We start from the raw sequence: 14,954 nt of genomic DNA on the forward strand, positions 1-14,954 counted from the left end.
TAACAACTATTTGTATTTTGATATTTATATCTGTTTATAATGCATATACACTTATTATTGCAGTATCATAAATTACCATTCATCATCTGTCACTGATCGTGTTCTGTTATAGCCTCAGTTACTTCTTCTTCTGCTACCATATTTACTCAAACTGTAAGCTTAATTTATTATACATTTATAATACTTTGGCTACTAGATGTGCACTCATCGTGTTCATTTATTTACCGCAACATGTATTACTCCATTTTTTCAATTTTTCATTTACACCATTGGCATTCGATAGAAGAAAAAAAAACAAAAACAAAAAAAGTCAAGATATGAATTTAATACTTTTATGAAAAAAAGATATGGAATGTGTATAGTATGAGTTGAATACAGCTGTAGAATACATTAGAAACATAAAATTCATTAACCATTTGGCAACATAATATCCAGTTTTCTTTTTGACTTTTGTATACATATTTTCATCCATAAAAAAGAAAACAAAATTTATTTTAGTACTAAAACTTTGAGTGTAAATTAATCTCATTTATTTAAGTATTAAGCACCTTTCAAATGTTTTTGTTTTTCCTTCGAGGAGAAAACCAAATCGAAGATTGAACGACACTTTTTTTTTTCATTACTTGTCTAGTTTTTTTGGTTTGTTTGTCACAAGCCATTTAGTATGTTTATTTTAGTGTATAACTACATCTGCAGTATATATAAATACGTCCGTTAATACAACATTGCTGGAATCTCAAAATCCCCAAGTACTCTCTCATACACAATCCGATAATAGCTTCTGAGTTCTTACCTATACATATAAATACTCTATTACAATTTACGAGTATTTTTCCTAAATTGTAGAATCAGTTTAAATTTCTTGCGGTTTTATATTGTACTATATATAGTTTGTACTTTGTATTGTATCTCTATTCATCATATATTAATGAAACTATAAGTAAATAAAAATTCCTTACCGTGCGAAAAGACACTATTGCATAAAAAATGTAAGATTTACAACTTCAGAAAAAATGCAAAGTAGCATTTATAATGCTTTATAATTATGTTTTTGTTTTTTAAATGATTTCGCAATTCTAAAGGTCTTTTACTCTCTTTAATAATCCAGAAGATTTTTTTTAAAAGTTTTCTTTGGTTTTGCTAATAAATGCAGAAATACTTATATTAATTCCTGATTTTTCATTAATTTATACAGTGTTCATTTAACCTTACAAATCTTGGAAATAGGAGAAAAAGCATTAAACAGATCAATAGTAACTATAATTAGCATCTTTATTTTTTTGCACCTAATTATAATTACTAACGTTAATATCACCCTGTTTTATCACAACCAATCTTTGTTTTTTTAACTCACAAGCAAATTAATTGTTAGAGAACCCAAAAACAAAACACAACAAAAGCTCCAACCACTTTTTTTTTTTTTTTTTTTTGTTTAACCATCATCCCCTCTTCTCTCTCTCTGTCTCTTCTCTCTCCCACAAAAAAAAAAAAAAAAAAAAAACTCCATATTATTCGTCTCTGCAAATCCCAAACAAACCCTAATTTAAAAAAAATCTTAAACTTATCCGCCGTTTCTACCACCGTCAATGTGGCGGCCGTGGCGTAAATCGTCGGTTAAGATTCACGACACATACTCTCCCACCACCGCTTCCTTCAAAGACATCCACCATCTCTGCTCCGACGATTTTTCACCTTCTTCTTTCCCTTCCTCTCCTTGTCCTTCTCCCAGAAACGCTTCTAGAGTCTTCCACCGAGTCTGCGCAGCTAATTTAATCCTCAAATCCTGGCCAACTCGTCATTCTAACCTCCTCCTCCGCGCAGATTCCGAACCTATACGCCGGAATCCAAATCCGGAATCAGCAAAACCAAAACCCGAGCCAGATGTACGGATTTCAATCCCAGGAGCGGAGAGCAGCATCGTCGTCTACTTCACAAGCCTCCGCGTGGTTCGTCCAACGTTCGAAGCCTGCAAATCCGTTACATCGATCCTCCATAGCTTCCCCGTACGAATCGACGAACGAGATCTCTCAATGGACGCGTCTTTCTCAACAGAGCTACAACGGATCTTCGCCAAAGACGAGAACCAGAAAACGCCGAAGCTTCCGCGAGTGTTCATCGGCGGACGGTACATCGGAGGAGAGGAAGAGGTGATAAAGCTGCACGAGATCGGGGAGCTGAAGAAGCTGGTACAAGAGTTGCCGAAGATAGAACGAGGGGTATGCGAGATGTGCGGTGGTCATAGATTCGTACCGTGTAAGGATTGTCACGGTAGCCATAAGGTTCATAATGAGAAATTAGGAGGGTTCAGAACTTGCTTAGCCTGTAACGAGAATGGTCTCGTCAGGTGTTCATCTTGTTCCTTTTCCACCACCGCATCTCCTCCACCCCTAATTCCTTAGTTTTTCTTTTTTTTTTTTTTCTTTTCTTTAAAATTAATTTACTAGTACACGAAAAATTGGAATAATTAAAAATATTTTGTTTTTTTTTAATCTAATTTTTCAGAAGTTTCCAATTTGTATAATTCGAAATGGAAAGAGGTGGTAGTAGCTTCAGATTTTTTTTTTTTTTTTTTTTTAAAGATAATTTTGAGAATTATTAGATCATGTGTGATGTGAACGTGATTAGCAGCTAAAGTCCTGTATGATTTGCTGTAAAAACAAGTGTGAATTTCGAATTTTAAATTATAGATCTAAATGTGGTAAGGAAGAAAATTAAAAAAAAAATATAGGCAAATGTGAATTGCAAAAATAGTAGTAAAAGAAAAGTAGCAATGATGTAAATAATTGATGGTGGATAACACATTTCTGGCTTAAGAAAGAATGTATATTTATGTGCATGGTAAATATTTATTGTTCATATCATTGAGAATTTGAGATTGAGTTAACGTACAAAATAAAATTTTGGTTATTTTTGTATATGTTTTAGATCACCGAAAAACAGGTGAAATATGTAATCATTTGCAAAGATTATTGGTTTTTAATGGTGATTTGAGTTGTAAATTTGTACTATGGGCAGATCCTCGCAAATTTGGTTTTGTTGTTCTACATATGCGATTTAAACATGATTTTTCAGTTAATAAAGGTATTGTCAACAACGATAAGAACAAAAAAAAAAAAAAAAAAAAAAAATTGTTGGGCATTGACAATTTGGCATAACAAACACGGGAAATGTAACAACTCAAAAATGACTACTATCACTTATTTGCTTTTTAAAAGACGTAACTAATTTATATATAGGCTATAGCATACCCGGTTTCTAATTTATTAATAGTGATAAGATTTATCATTTATCCAATAAAGAGCACCATATTAAACCCAAAACCTAAGGTATTTTAAAATACCTTTTTTTCACTCAATTAATCTATAGAGGTTTTGGTATATTGTAAGTATCTGATCTGATATACAGCTACTCGAAGACTGGTGGTATCGAGAGCAACCACTGACCCATGGATGCTTCGACCATCTGAGCCAATCGAGTAGTCGTGTGCTGCCTTTGCAAACAGCCTATAATATATATATTATGTCGAACAAAGACTATTTCAAATTAAACAAAATGACTGAAGACTACGTTTTGAAAGCCGTTGACATGTCATGTCATGTCATATTAGATCATCATACAAAATCAAGAACATATTTAATAGTGAAAGTCAGGTAAAAGATTTACTTGACAATTGCGTAAAGTTTAAATTATCAAACTTTTGTTAAGTAAACTAGTCAGTAGTCAAGTTGTATGTATGTAATTAACTTTTCAAATTGTGTTTCTTTTTTTGTTTTTAAAAGAGAAATCACAAGAAAGTAATAAGAAAAATAGAAAATTAAAAATAGAAGTTGAAAGAGTAGTAGCAACCGATTGATTAGTCTTCTTTGTCCTCAACGACGACTTCAACTGTTTCTCCTCCAACATTCTCTCTTCCTTCTTTCAGATAAATATTAAAACCACAGAATCAAAGAAATATATCTCCTACCTAATGAGTTCCAATAGACGTTGGAGATTCAATCTCCCAATCATCATCTTCCTCACCTATCTTCCTCTGAAACTCAACTCCCAAGGTACATATGTTTCTTTTGATCCTCATCTCTCTGTTTCTCTCTTGTGTTTCTTTGGATCATAACAATTCCTCTTTTGAAGAGATTGCAGAAGTCTTTGATTCTTCTCAAGAGAATTCATTAATCCAGTCCAGAGTTAATGGGAACCGTCGCATCCTGATTGATGCACCTTTTCCTGGCAAAGGCCCTGCCCTTGATGCCTCCCCGCCATCCCCTGAATCCGCAACCTTCAGAGATCCCGTGCTGCCTCCACCACCACCACCACCAGAAGGCGACGAAACCCCGAGCCCTCCTCAAAGTGGTGTGCCAGCACAAACACCAGAGACGACCCCACCTGCTATTACTCCCCTGCCTGTGCCTTCGGCTCCATCTCCGTCTCAGTCTCAGTCTCCTCCTCCAAGAACTAAAAAAAAGTCTACCAAGGTTTTTATGATCGTCGGCATAGTCGTTGGCGTATTCACTGTGTCGGGGGCATTAGTCATCTTCTTTCTTATCTTCAGTCGAAAGATTCCAATCAAGCCTTGGACCAACAGTGGCCAGCTTCAAGGTGCTCTTATCACAGGCAAACACACTCTTCACAATCTTCACTCTCTCTTTCTTCTCTCTTCATATTGAGTTCCTCCTAATTTGTAGTTTCGTATTGCATCAGATGTTCCGAGGATGCAGCTGTCTGAGCTACAAGCAGCCTGCGAAGATTTCAGTAACGTCATCGGCTCTTTCTCAGACGGTACCATTTATAAAGGAACTTTATCCACTGGTGCTGAAATCGCCGTTGTGTCTGCCGGGGCTGGTTCTCGTGCAGCCTGGTCCACCGCCATGGAAACACAGTTGCTACAAAAGGTACCAGAACATCGTTTGCAACTTTGTTTTGAACAGGGACTGGCATAGCCATTGAAGACTAATTCCACTCTGTTTCTGCAGATGCATAAGTTATCCAAAGTGGATCACAAGAATTTTCTGAATGTGATCGGTTATTGCCATGAGGAAGAGCCCTTCAGCCGAATGCTTGTTTTCGAATACGCTCCCAATGGATGCCTCTCCGAGCATCTGCACTGTGAGGATTTCTTGTTCCCCATAAATCTTATTTAACTTGATACAATCTTTAAACTGTTTGAACTGATCATTCATGGCAGCTCAACACGCGGAGCACTTGGACTGGCCTTCCAGACTCAGAATCCTCATGGGAATAGCTTACTGTCTAGAGCACATGCACAATCTCAACCCACCCATCTTGCACACCAGTTTGGACTCCTCTTCTGTCTACTTAACTGAAGACAACGCCGCCAAAGTCTCCGACTTTTCTGTAATCAATTCCATTTTTCCCTCTCAGGAGAGTTCCTCGAGCAAGAATCTTCTAGAATGCTCATTACTTGATCCCCAGACAAATGTCTTTAATTTTGGTGCTGTTGTGTTCGAAATCATCAGTGCACAGTTACCAGACCCGGATTCTTTGTTTCTCGAACCAAAACCTGCAAGAGATATTGTGGATCCGACCCTGGAAACGTTTCAGGAGGATACTGTTGAGAGACTGTTGGAGGTGGTTAGGCAGTGTATGAATCCATACTCAGCTCAGCGACCAACAATGAGAGAGGTTGTGGTGAAGTTGAGAGAGATAACTGGAATAGAAGCTGACGCAGCAATGCCAAGGCTATCTCCACGGTGGTGGACGGAGCTGGAGATCATATCCACAGAAGGAAACTAAAGAGAATGGAGCCGTCCTTTTAGGTGTCCCCTGTATATACACAAAAATGACACGTTGAAGTGATGATCATCTTTATCTTCCTCTGCATTAAAAGACTAAATACTGTATATAATAAACAGTTGGCTTTGCATAGAAACCATTGGTAAGATTAATAATAAATGATAGTTTCTTTAAAGCATCTGTGTATAAAAGTTAAGAGATCCCGATGAATTATACAAATGGGAGAATGTGGTTGATACCTTCAAATTAATCAAAGCCAAAAATGGTGTTGTCAATGGAAGAAGCTTGATCCTTGGATCTGCTGTAGAGATGGAGCGTCTCAGTGTGGTTAGGGTCTAAACAGAGAGCAGCTTCACAGTCTTGAGCGGCCAATGATAGATTTCCTGTGGCCTCGTGGAATGCTGCTCTAAGATGAAGCGTTTGCAGTTCCGGTCTGAAAGCTATCGCCTTTGACAGCTCTTCCACTGCCTCTGTCTCTCTCTGATCATCCATCAGCACTGCCACACAGACAATCACTTCTTTAACTACTAAATTTATAAGATGTTAATAAGGAACAGGGAGAGTTACTTACCGGCAGCTCGGTATCTGTAGGGATAAGTTCGCAGAGGGTCGAGTGTTGTGGCCATGTCAAGATCTTCTTTGGCTTTTTCACGTTCACAGTACTCAGACCGTTTCTCGTAGGCTGCTGCTTTGCTACATGCCTTCTCGATCAGCTTTGTCATCTCCTCGAGCGCTTCTTTACGTTGGTTCTTCAAGAAATAAACTCGCGCTAGCCCTTGATGTGCACGAGTATGTTTGATCTCTAGAGCGTTCTTATACGCGGTTTCAGCTTGATCTAGCATTCCCGAATTGATGTAAATGCTCCCAAGATTGTTCAGAGCCTGCAGAAACAAAACAAAACAAAAAAGATAGATTAACAAGAAAACAATATGAATAAGAGAAAGAGAAAAGCGAGATATCAAAATGCCAAACCTGTCCTTTGCGTAGCCCATCCGAAGGACACTTGAGGGCTTCCTCTAGAACCTGAACATCACAAGAGATCTCGTCCGCATTGAGATTTTTGTCAGCTAGAACATAGGCTTTGAGGAAAAATGCTTCAAAGGATCGCTGAATAGAGATTGCCTTCTCGGCTTTCGTAAGAGTTTTGTCCACATAACCCATGTCGTATAAAAGCCACCCTTCGTAGACCAACCTCTCAGCCTCAGAAGTAGCCAAGTTACATGCCATTCGCAAACACCTCATTGCAGCTCCTTGACAGTTCAATCTGTCACACACACACATCACAAAACAATGTAGCTTTTGTCAACTCCTGAAAAAAATCACCAAGCAGGGTTTTGCCTGAGAAACCAAAAATATTCATCTTACCTCAAGAGAAGAAGAGATTGTCTAAACCTCAGATAGTTTTTGCTAGGATCATTCTGAAGCATCTGATGAACAACAGCCAACGACCCAACATCATCTACAGCTGACCATCGCTCATAAAGCCTCACCCAACAATCCGCTTCGCTCTCTACTTCAATACATTGCGCGGTCAGAGCCTCCACCAAATCATCTCTCATTCTCCCACCAAATACAGCATAATTTGGCTCTAAACACAGCACTGCTCTTAGATCTCTCAAACAGCGCTCGCGGTCACCAATGGCTAGAAACAGCCAAGCCCTCAGCTCGAGACATTCTGGACTCGGCTTGAACAGAATTAATCTATCAATCTCTTCGAAGGCTTCTTTAATCTGCTTCTGTTCGAATTTCATCACAGCTCTGTACTTGTACGGGAAATTCAGAGACGGGTCAAGCTCAGTGGCGGTTGCTAGATCTTTAAGTTTCTCAACCCCAACATTGTATAGAGACCTCTCTTGATACATCCAGCCATGTGGCTTGTGACTAGAGATGAGAAAGTTCATGAGCTTGTACGCTGAATACCTCTTCCCTTGTTTATATTCAGTTCTTGATACCCCAGCCAATGAGTAGACATGCCCTAAGCTTGAAGCTAATCTGAAATGAAACTGAGCTGCTTTGTAATCCTTTCTCTGAAACAGAACACATCCCATTTGATGCAAAGACAAAGCCTTTTGCCAGTTTGTGCGAGCAAACTCTCGAGTTCTCTCGAGCAATATCAGCATAGGCTCGGTCGTGAGCTTCTGTTCCATGCCTACTTGGCTGAGAAAGTAGTACAACAGGAACAAACACTCTGAACCCAAAAAAGCTAATTGTTCTTTTGCTTCGGAACTGCAGAAGAATCTCATCACTTGTGGATTTTGGAGAGACTGGGGAAGCTCTCTCAGAAACACCTGCAAGCAAGCAGATAAAAGAAGCTTTGTGCGTTCCTCCAACGCGTATTCTACAAAGGTTAAAGCTTTATCGAGGTTAGTGACAGATGAGGCCAAGCGAGCCTCACACGCAGACTTCAGATCGTCACAACAGAACTTGCTGGCTAATTGAAGCAGCTCAAAGATAGTTTCAACACGAAACAGATGAACTCTTTTGATCCTACTGTATATGTTCAGTGCCAACATTGCCTCAATTGAGATGCCATTCTCCGAGAAATCGATCTCAGAAGTTCTTGACTCCACGAAAGAACCATACAACATGGCCTCAAAGGGACGTGAAAGGGCTGCGATTCGCCACCTAACGCACTTAGCCTTCTCTGAACCTATGCAGAAGGAAAAATCACTAGCCTCATCTAAACCCGAGAACTCATCAGCACTAGAGATTTTAATGTCATCACTACCAAAGCTGTTGTTATCCTCATACTCCGTAGAGCAATCACAATCCTTGTCAACTACATTCAAATCATAACCATGAATCAAACTAGTCTTAGGACATTCAACAGCAAACCCATTACAATCCATGGAATCAACTCCAACGAGTTCGTGTTCTCTCCTATCAAATCTCAACCAAGCAGACAAAACAACCTTACAAGGGACATCAATGGCGTGCCTCCTAGCGTTGAGCAAGCATCTGCGCAAGAGCTTGGCATCACCGAGACTGCGTAGAACAGCGTACTGCTCGAGGTAGAGCATAGACGTCTCGGATTCTGAACTGGACTCGATTCTCCGGTAAAGATTCGATAACGACTCAACCAAGTCGATAGGTTTGAGGTAAGACTCCAAGGGAGGCTCGAGAAGCTCTGTGGTGGGGAACCCATGAGGGAGAAGAGAACGAGATTTGGATTTGGAAGTGGATTTGGGATGACCGAAGAAGTTGATCCGAGGGGTAACATTGTTGCTGCTGGTAGAAGGAGAGTCTTGTTGTGAGTTAAAGGCGTGGATTTGTGTGCTCTTAAATCTCTCAAAGAGTTTTAGATTGCGCATTTTTTTTCAATAGCAGAATCTGAGAAAAAAGGGTTATGATTTTGAAGAAGAGAGCAAGAAACAAAACAGTCGTTGTGTCTCCGGTGACAACACACTGATACAGAGACCAGAGGAGAGAGAGAGAGAGAAGAAGAAGAAGATGATGAAGTGTGATTGTGAATTATATATGAAAAAAGGTCAATAATTTGGGGAGAAAAAAGAGAGCTTTTTTGCAAAGTAATGGCGTCGTTCGTCGTTGATTCTCTCGAAAACAAAGAAAAGGTTGAGTAGTTCATTTTATATATGATCATGGAGAGTCAATTTCTCATCTGTCATTCATTCTTTGTTTTTTTTTCCGCTTTTTTGAGGGAACAGTTTACGAACTTCACCACTGAAACTGGGACTAGTTTGGTGGTTGGCTGATTCCAATGGGTGCGATACGAACCAGACCACTTTATCTCTTGTTTCTTACTTTACTACTTTCTTATAGTATTTGAAAGATATTAATACTTTCCTTCTTCTTTTTATTTATTTCTTTGGTAACTCATTAATTACTAAATTTGTTTATTTTAGTAATTATGTATCTAGGTTGTAATTTGTGAAAGCCTTTAGATATTAGTAAAGAGATTTTATAATTACATAAGGTTTAGAGGATATAGTATAAATAAGATGGTTGGTTCGTTTTTGGTTTATATAATTAAAACAAGCCTCTCTGACTAATCCAACGTCATGGTTTCATGTGATGCCAACATAGGTTGGTTAACTAGTTATGCGGTCGTATCGGTTGGTTACTTATCTAATTAGTTGAGCTTAACATTTTAAGCAAGTATTTAATAACTACTAAGCAAGAAAATTCAGTTTTATTGGTGGATTAGTTGTGATTTAAATGACAAAGCAAAAGGTATTAGTAGGAATACTTTATGAAACTTCATAGTTTTTTTTTTTTTTTTTTTTTTTTTTTTTTTTTTAAAAAGAAAGGTATTTTAGAATACCTCATATGCCCTTTTGCTCTCAAAGCATCGGATCGAACACACACGCGCTGCATTAACAATGCCTTCGCAGACCAGACATGCTAGAGCGAAGGCGACACTTTATACAAGTTTTATACTACTAGCTTTACTAATTCAAGTTTTCTAATAATGGGTTAGAACCAACACGTTTATTAGTACATTTTAGATACTTAATCGACTAATACATTTACTATTCAAAATTGGAAAAATAGGTATTGTGTAATAAAGAATGTGTGAGATATGAGAGATCGTGAGACATAGGCTTGTGTGAGAAGATTACCAAAAGTATATTTGTGTGTGGGTGAGAAATATAGTTTTTTTTTCCTTCAATCATAATTATTCAAATAATTGTTAATATAACTTTTTAAATAAATTTTCTTGGATACAAAAAAATATATATTTGTTCTTTACAATTTTGATATAAACTTTATTTAATAATTTTTAAATATATTATATATATCTTTTGTATTCGTACACCATATTTAGTGTACATATGTTTATACACCTTATTAAGTATACAGACACACATTATTAAGTGTACAGATGTAATTTGTACCAAACCATTGCGATACAGATATCTAAAATCCTAAGAATTAAACAAATTACATCTGTACACTTAATAATGTGTACATACATTTGTACACTAAATAATGTGTACACACATCTGTACACTGAATAATGTGTACGAATACAAAATTTATAAAAAAATATTTAACATTATTGAATAAAATCATGAAACAAAATGCATATCAAATTATAAATAAAAAACATAGATTTTTATACATCTTTAAAATTTTAGAAAACAAATTTTCATTAGCCATCATTTTTGTTTTTAAGATTGTAAGAAGCATAGATTTTTAAAAAAAAATTAGAGACTCAATGGCATGTGTTGTAAATATGAAATATTGACGAGGGTTGGAAGGTCTTGTGAACAGTGGGAAATAGATGCAAGTGTGTACTTATTAAAGAGATATACACACCAATAGCGAATAATTGAGATGTTTTTTATTTTTCTTTTAGCAAAAAAACAAATAATTGAGGATTGTTAAACAAACAAGAAAAATAATAATAATTGAGGATTAGGTTGGCATTATTTGATGAAAAATATAAAAGAAAAACTCAAACACTGATATCAGTTGAAATTTTTAAAAATTGGTTTTGTTTTTTTTAATAAAGATGTAACAAAGGCAAGAGACGTGTGGTCAAGTGTCTCGGGAAGCCATGTGAGGGAATCTGAATCACTTTTCTATACTTATCAAATCTGAGTAATTTGCACAATAATTGAATTGTCTTTCATACAACAACTGAACAGAATAATCATGAGAGAAAAAAATGATGATTTGATTGGAAGAGCAAAACCATTAAAAAAAAAAAAAAACTTGACTTTCTGACTCTAAAAGTCAAACTACTAACCAGCCCGAATTTGTATAGCAAAATAGAAGCCCAAACAAGGCCCATAATAACAAATTGTGGTCTGTCTGGTTGACCGATCGTACCGGCTTGATATTACACTAATGGATTTGGGCTGTGATATGATTTGAAGCCTATGAAGATCAATTTTAAGCAAGCTCAAAAGGTGGACCAAGCAAACTCTAGATATCACATGTCCCCAAATTCTAGATCGGTAGATATTTTCCACAGAAACCAACGAGTTTAATTTTCATAACAAGCATAGAGCATAGTGAAAACATGTCGAATTAATCTTGTTTATAGTGACGACCCTTGCTAATCACACACGAATAGGATAAATCATATTGGAACTTCTTGGAAGCAGTAAATCATATTGTATATACCAATAATTTAAATAGTTATTCTAACCCGAATCCAAAATAAAACTAATAAACCAAAAAAAATGCACTAAAACCAAAAAAACAAAAATAATTCACAGTAATCTAACAAAAGTGACCAGTTTAAAAAAAAAAAAAGCTGAAACCAGAAAAAAAAAAAAAAAAAAAAAAACACCCCTTTCTGGGAAATTAATTAGAAGGGATATGATATGCCCACTCTTCTTTCACCATCTTTAGGGGAAATAAATATGGCTATCAAGAGACCAACTTATTTGTGCGCTTCAACCAAACCCTGCTGTCAAAAAATTAAATGAGGATGAGATGAAGAAAACAATAATCCAAAGAAGAAGAAGAAAAGGTCGTTGCAGGAAATGACTAGTACTACTACAGCTAGTATTAACCTCTGCTCTTTCATTTCAACTCCTTGTCTACCTTTCTTCTTCTCTTCTCCGATTCCACCACGATTCCTCACTCTTCGAATCCCGACCACAAGTTCTAGGTTTCTGAAGACGACTGATTCCCGTCGTAGGTCTTCTTCACTCGCCGCCGCCGCTGCCGTGATGTTTCCTGAAAATTCGGTTTTATCGGATTTAAGCGCGTGTGGGATCAGCGGCATCATCGCCTTCTCCTGCCTCACTTTCTGGGGTGAGATTGGCAAACGCCGCTTCTTCGACCAGGTCCATCCTTTTTCTCCCAATTCACATACACCCCAGATTCCTTTGATTTTGTTTTTTTACTCGAAATCTGTAATTTCCCCTAGTAGAAGAGTAGCAAATATAATAAAACTCTTCTTCTTCTTCAGTAGTTTAGTAGATTTATCGAGTAACGGCATTAATGGCGACTACATACAAACCAAACAAAAAAAAAAAAAAAAATCAATGCGAATGGAGACGCACTTGTATTGAACAATTCTGGTAAAATTAGAGAGACGAATCTTTAACTCTGCTCAGAACCTATATCGGGGATGCTTTTTTTTTGAAATCCGTGCTTAGAAATCACAATCATAACTTGATAAAAAAAAAATATTATCATATTTAAGAATTTTGAGATATGATAAATAGTTTGTATCTCTTTGGTGCTGTTGTAGATTGGACTTTGTTACTACTGATTAGCAAATATTACTGTAATGCATTTTTTTTTTTGTTGTTGTTGACATTGAAACTGAACTTTCATTGGTTTTAGCATCTGCTGTTGACATTGGTGTTATTTCTTGTTTTTCATATTTCAGAAACTCATCCGGAAGCTTGTGCATATAAATATTGGGCTAGTTTTTATGCTTTGCTGGCCGCTCTTCAGGTAATGAAAGGGTTCGGATTTTGATAGGACCACCTTGGCATTTCCAGCTTCACCAGTTTAATCCCACATACCAATTATTTCAGCTCTGGAATCCAAGGAGCGCTTTTTGCATCTCTTGTACCTGGACTCAATATAATAAGGATGCTATTGCTAGGCCTTGGAGTGTACCACGATGAAGGAACCATCAAGTCAATGAGTAGACATGGAGATCGCAGGTAGCTGATTCAGACAAAGCACTACCTATCACATGCTTTAGTATTTGAATTTTTAACTATCTCTTCGCAATCTTGGTTTCTGTGATCAAGATTCAGTTCCACTGTTTATTATTGCTTTGTGTCACTTCACAAAGTGTCTATAGTTGCTTTCTTCTGCCACCAGGGAACTACTTAAAGGACCTCTTTATTATGCACTGTCAATCACAGTGGCCTGTATCTTCTGTTGGAAAACCTCCCCAGTCGCGATTGCGGTAATATGCAACCTTTGCGCTGGAGATGGTACGTACAGTTAGCTTTGGTTTGCTACAATAATATTAGCAACTATTGTATCGGAAAATTTGAATTGGTAGAATGATGAATTTTATACACGCGGTGTTCTCTCACTTGCTGTTAAAAGGTATGGCTGACATTGTGGGGAGGCGGCTTGGAACAGAGAGGCTTCCTTACAACAGAAACAAATCATTTGCTGGTAGCATTGGAATGGCCACCGCCGGGTTCTTAGCTTCTGTTGGCTATATGTACTACTTTGCTTCATTTGGTTACATCGAGGATAGCGTGGGAATGATTCTTCGTTTCGCCGTCATCTCTATAGCGTCAGCTCTTGTGGAGTCACTCCCCATAAGCACCGACATTGACGACAATCTCACCATCTCTCTAACCTCTGCACTGGTCGGTGTTCTACTCTTCTAATAGTGCCCTCCCTTTGTTCTGTATCATCAAATAAAGGGCTCAGCTAGATTGCCCCGGGGAGGTAAAACTGCATTCATAATCCCCATCTTCTTGTATATGTACGTATTAATGAAAAATCTCATATTGTTGTTGTCCATGGATCTTATTTTTCAGCTGCAATTGCAGCTAGGTACAATGTTGTAATGTTCTATCCAATAGTGAGAAATATGACGACTTACAGACGTTCTTCAAATTGTAATAAGACACTCAATACATGCAGTTGTTAGTTGTTTGGCCTATGCTATATTATCAAGTCGAAATATATTATTTGCTTACAACAGGTAAAGGCTTGAGTGTTCCGCTAGAGGAAGCCTCCTCTTCAGACAGGTCGGACTGGTGACTGTAACGGCGTTTAAGACAAGGAAGCAACACAAGGAACAAGAGGAAGACGGCAAAGATGATGACAAGAACTACAGTCAAGATCTCACCATGCATGGCGTAGTGTTTGTCTCTTGTGAAGGGAAGTCTCTCGGCGTCTACAGGACTCAAGGCCTCCACCGTCGAAGTTACCATTAGAACAGGGGGTACACTCTCTTATTCTGAAATCTCAACTCCTGCTTATAATAGATCGATGGCTGCTTCATTCATCATCTTTCTTTGTTTATCTTCTCTGGGGGTTGTGTCTATTCCTATCTCCTCACTGGAATAGATAAAGTGAAACCTGTGTAAATATTTTAATCAAATGAAGAGAAAATTATGTCAGGCACCACCACAGAAGAAAAGAAGAAGAGTTTAAATAAATAAATATTAATGGAGATAATTTAGTAGATGGATTTGTTGCATAAAAGTTTGGTGTAGAAAGTGAGAGTAGGACGTACACGATTGCGCTACATCACGACGTCGTTGTCGTCGTTTGAAATACAAAATCCTTATCGTGTG

At 37.4% G+C, this 14,954-nt stretch overlaps 4 protein-coding genes and 1 non-coding gene across 9 annotated transcripts; 3 read left to right on the plus strand and 2 right to left on the minus strand.

Annotated features, from left to right (window-relative positions):
- Positions 1-1,464: 1,464 nt before the first annotated feature.
- On the plus strand, positions 1,465-2,556 carry LOC104761952 (uncharacterized protein At5g39865). The gene has a single exon (XM_010485149.2). The coding sequence runs from the start codon at positions 1,587-1,589 to the stop codon at positions 2,397-2,399; it is 813 nt and encodes a 270-aa protein (XP_010483451.2). The 5' UTR covers positions 1,465-1,586; the 3' UTR covers positions 2,400-2,556.
- A 1,161-nt stretch (positions 2,557-3,717) lies between these two features.
- Positions 3,718-9,497, minus strand: LOC104761953 (ETO1-like protein 2). The gene is made up of 5 exons (XM_010485150.3): positions 7,114-9,497; positions 6,721-7,012; positions 6,320-6,629; positions 5,988-6,245; positions 3,718-5,778 (listed from the first exon to the last, which is right to left on the minus strand). Exons 1-4 carry the CDS (start codon positions 9,057-9,059, stop codon positions 5,995-5,997), a joined length of 2,799 nt encoding a protein of 932 aa, XP_010483452.2. The 5' UTR covers positions 9,060-9,497; the 3' UTR covers positions 3,718-5,778; positions 5,988-5,994.
- Positions 3,918-5,923, plus strand: LOC104761954 (putative inactive receptor-like protein kinase At3g56050). Of its 4 annotated transcripts, none has more exons than XM_010485151.3 (5): positions 3,918-4,049; positions 4,129-4,608; positions 4,696-4,886; positions 4,968-5,100; positions 5,180-5,923. In XM_010485151.3, exons 1-5 carry the CDS (start codon positions 3,968-3,970, stop codon positions 5,746-5,748), a joined length of 1,455 nt encoding a protein of 484 aa, XP_010483453.1. In that variant the 5' UTR covers positions 3,918-3,967; the 3' UTR covers positions 5,749-5,923. The 4 variants fall into 4 exon arrangements, with proteins under 4 accessions (XP_010483453.1, XP_087354178.1, XP_010483454.1 ...); XM_087498052.1 differs by having other exon boundaries at positions 4,129-4,593; XM_010485152.3 differs by having other exon boundaries at positions 4,138-4,608.
- Positions 9,498-11,870: 2,373 nt separating the features above from the next.
- LOC104761955 (farnesol kinase, chloroplastic) lies at positions 11,871-14,312 on the plus strand. Of its 2 annotated transcripts, none has more exons than XM_010485154.3 (5): positions 11,871-12,512; positions 13,064-13,131; positions 13,215-13,346; positions 13,510-13,625; positions 13,744-14,312. In XM_010485154.3, exons 1-5 carry the CDS (start codon positions 12,207-12,209, stop codon positions 14,034-14,036), a joined length of 915 nt encoding a protein of 304 aa, XP_010483456.1. In that variant the 5' UTR covers positions 11,871-12,206; the 3' UTR covers positions 14,037-14,312. The 2 variants fall into 2 exon arrangements, with proteins under 2 accessions (XP_010483456.1, XP_087354180.1); XM_087498054.1 differs by having other exon boundaries at positions 11,880-12,512; positions 13,490-13,625.
- Positions 14,160-14,821, minus strand: LOC109130628 (uncharacterized). The gene has a single exon (XR_015588392.1). It is a non-coding gene; the product is annotated as an uncharacterized LOC109130628 (transcript).
- Positions 14,822-14,954: the final 133 nt, after the last annotated feature.

The sequence above is a fragment of the Camelina sativa genome, chromosome 18 (assembly GCF_030686135.1).
Source record: "Camelina sativa cultivar CO46 ecotype springtype chromosome 18, ASM3068613v1".
Taxonomy (NCBI): domain Eukaryota; kingdom Viridiplantae; phylum Streptophyta; class Magnoliopsida; order Brassicales; family Brassicaceae; genus Camelina; species Camelina sativa.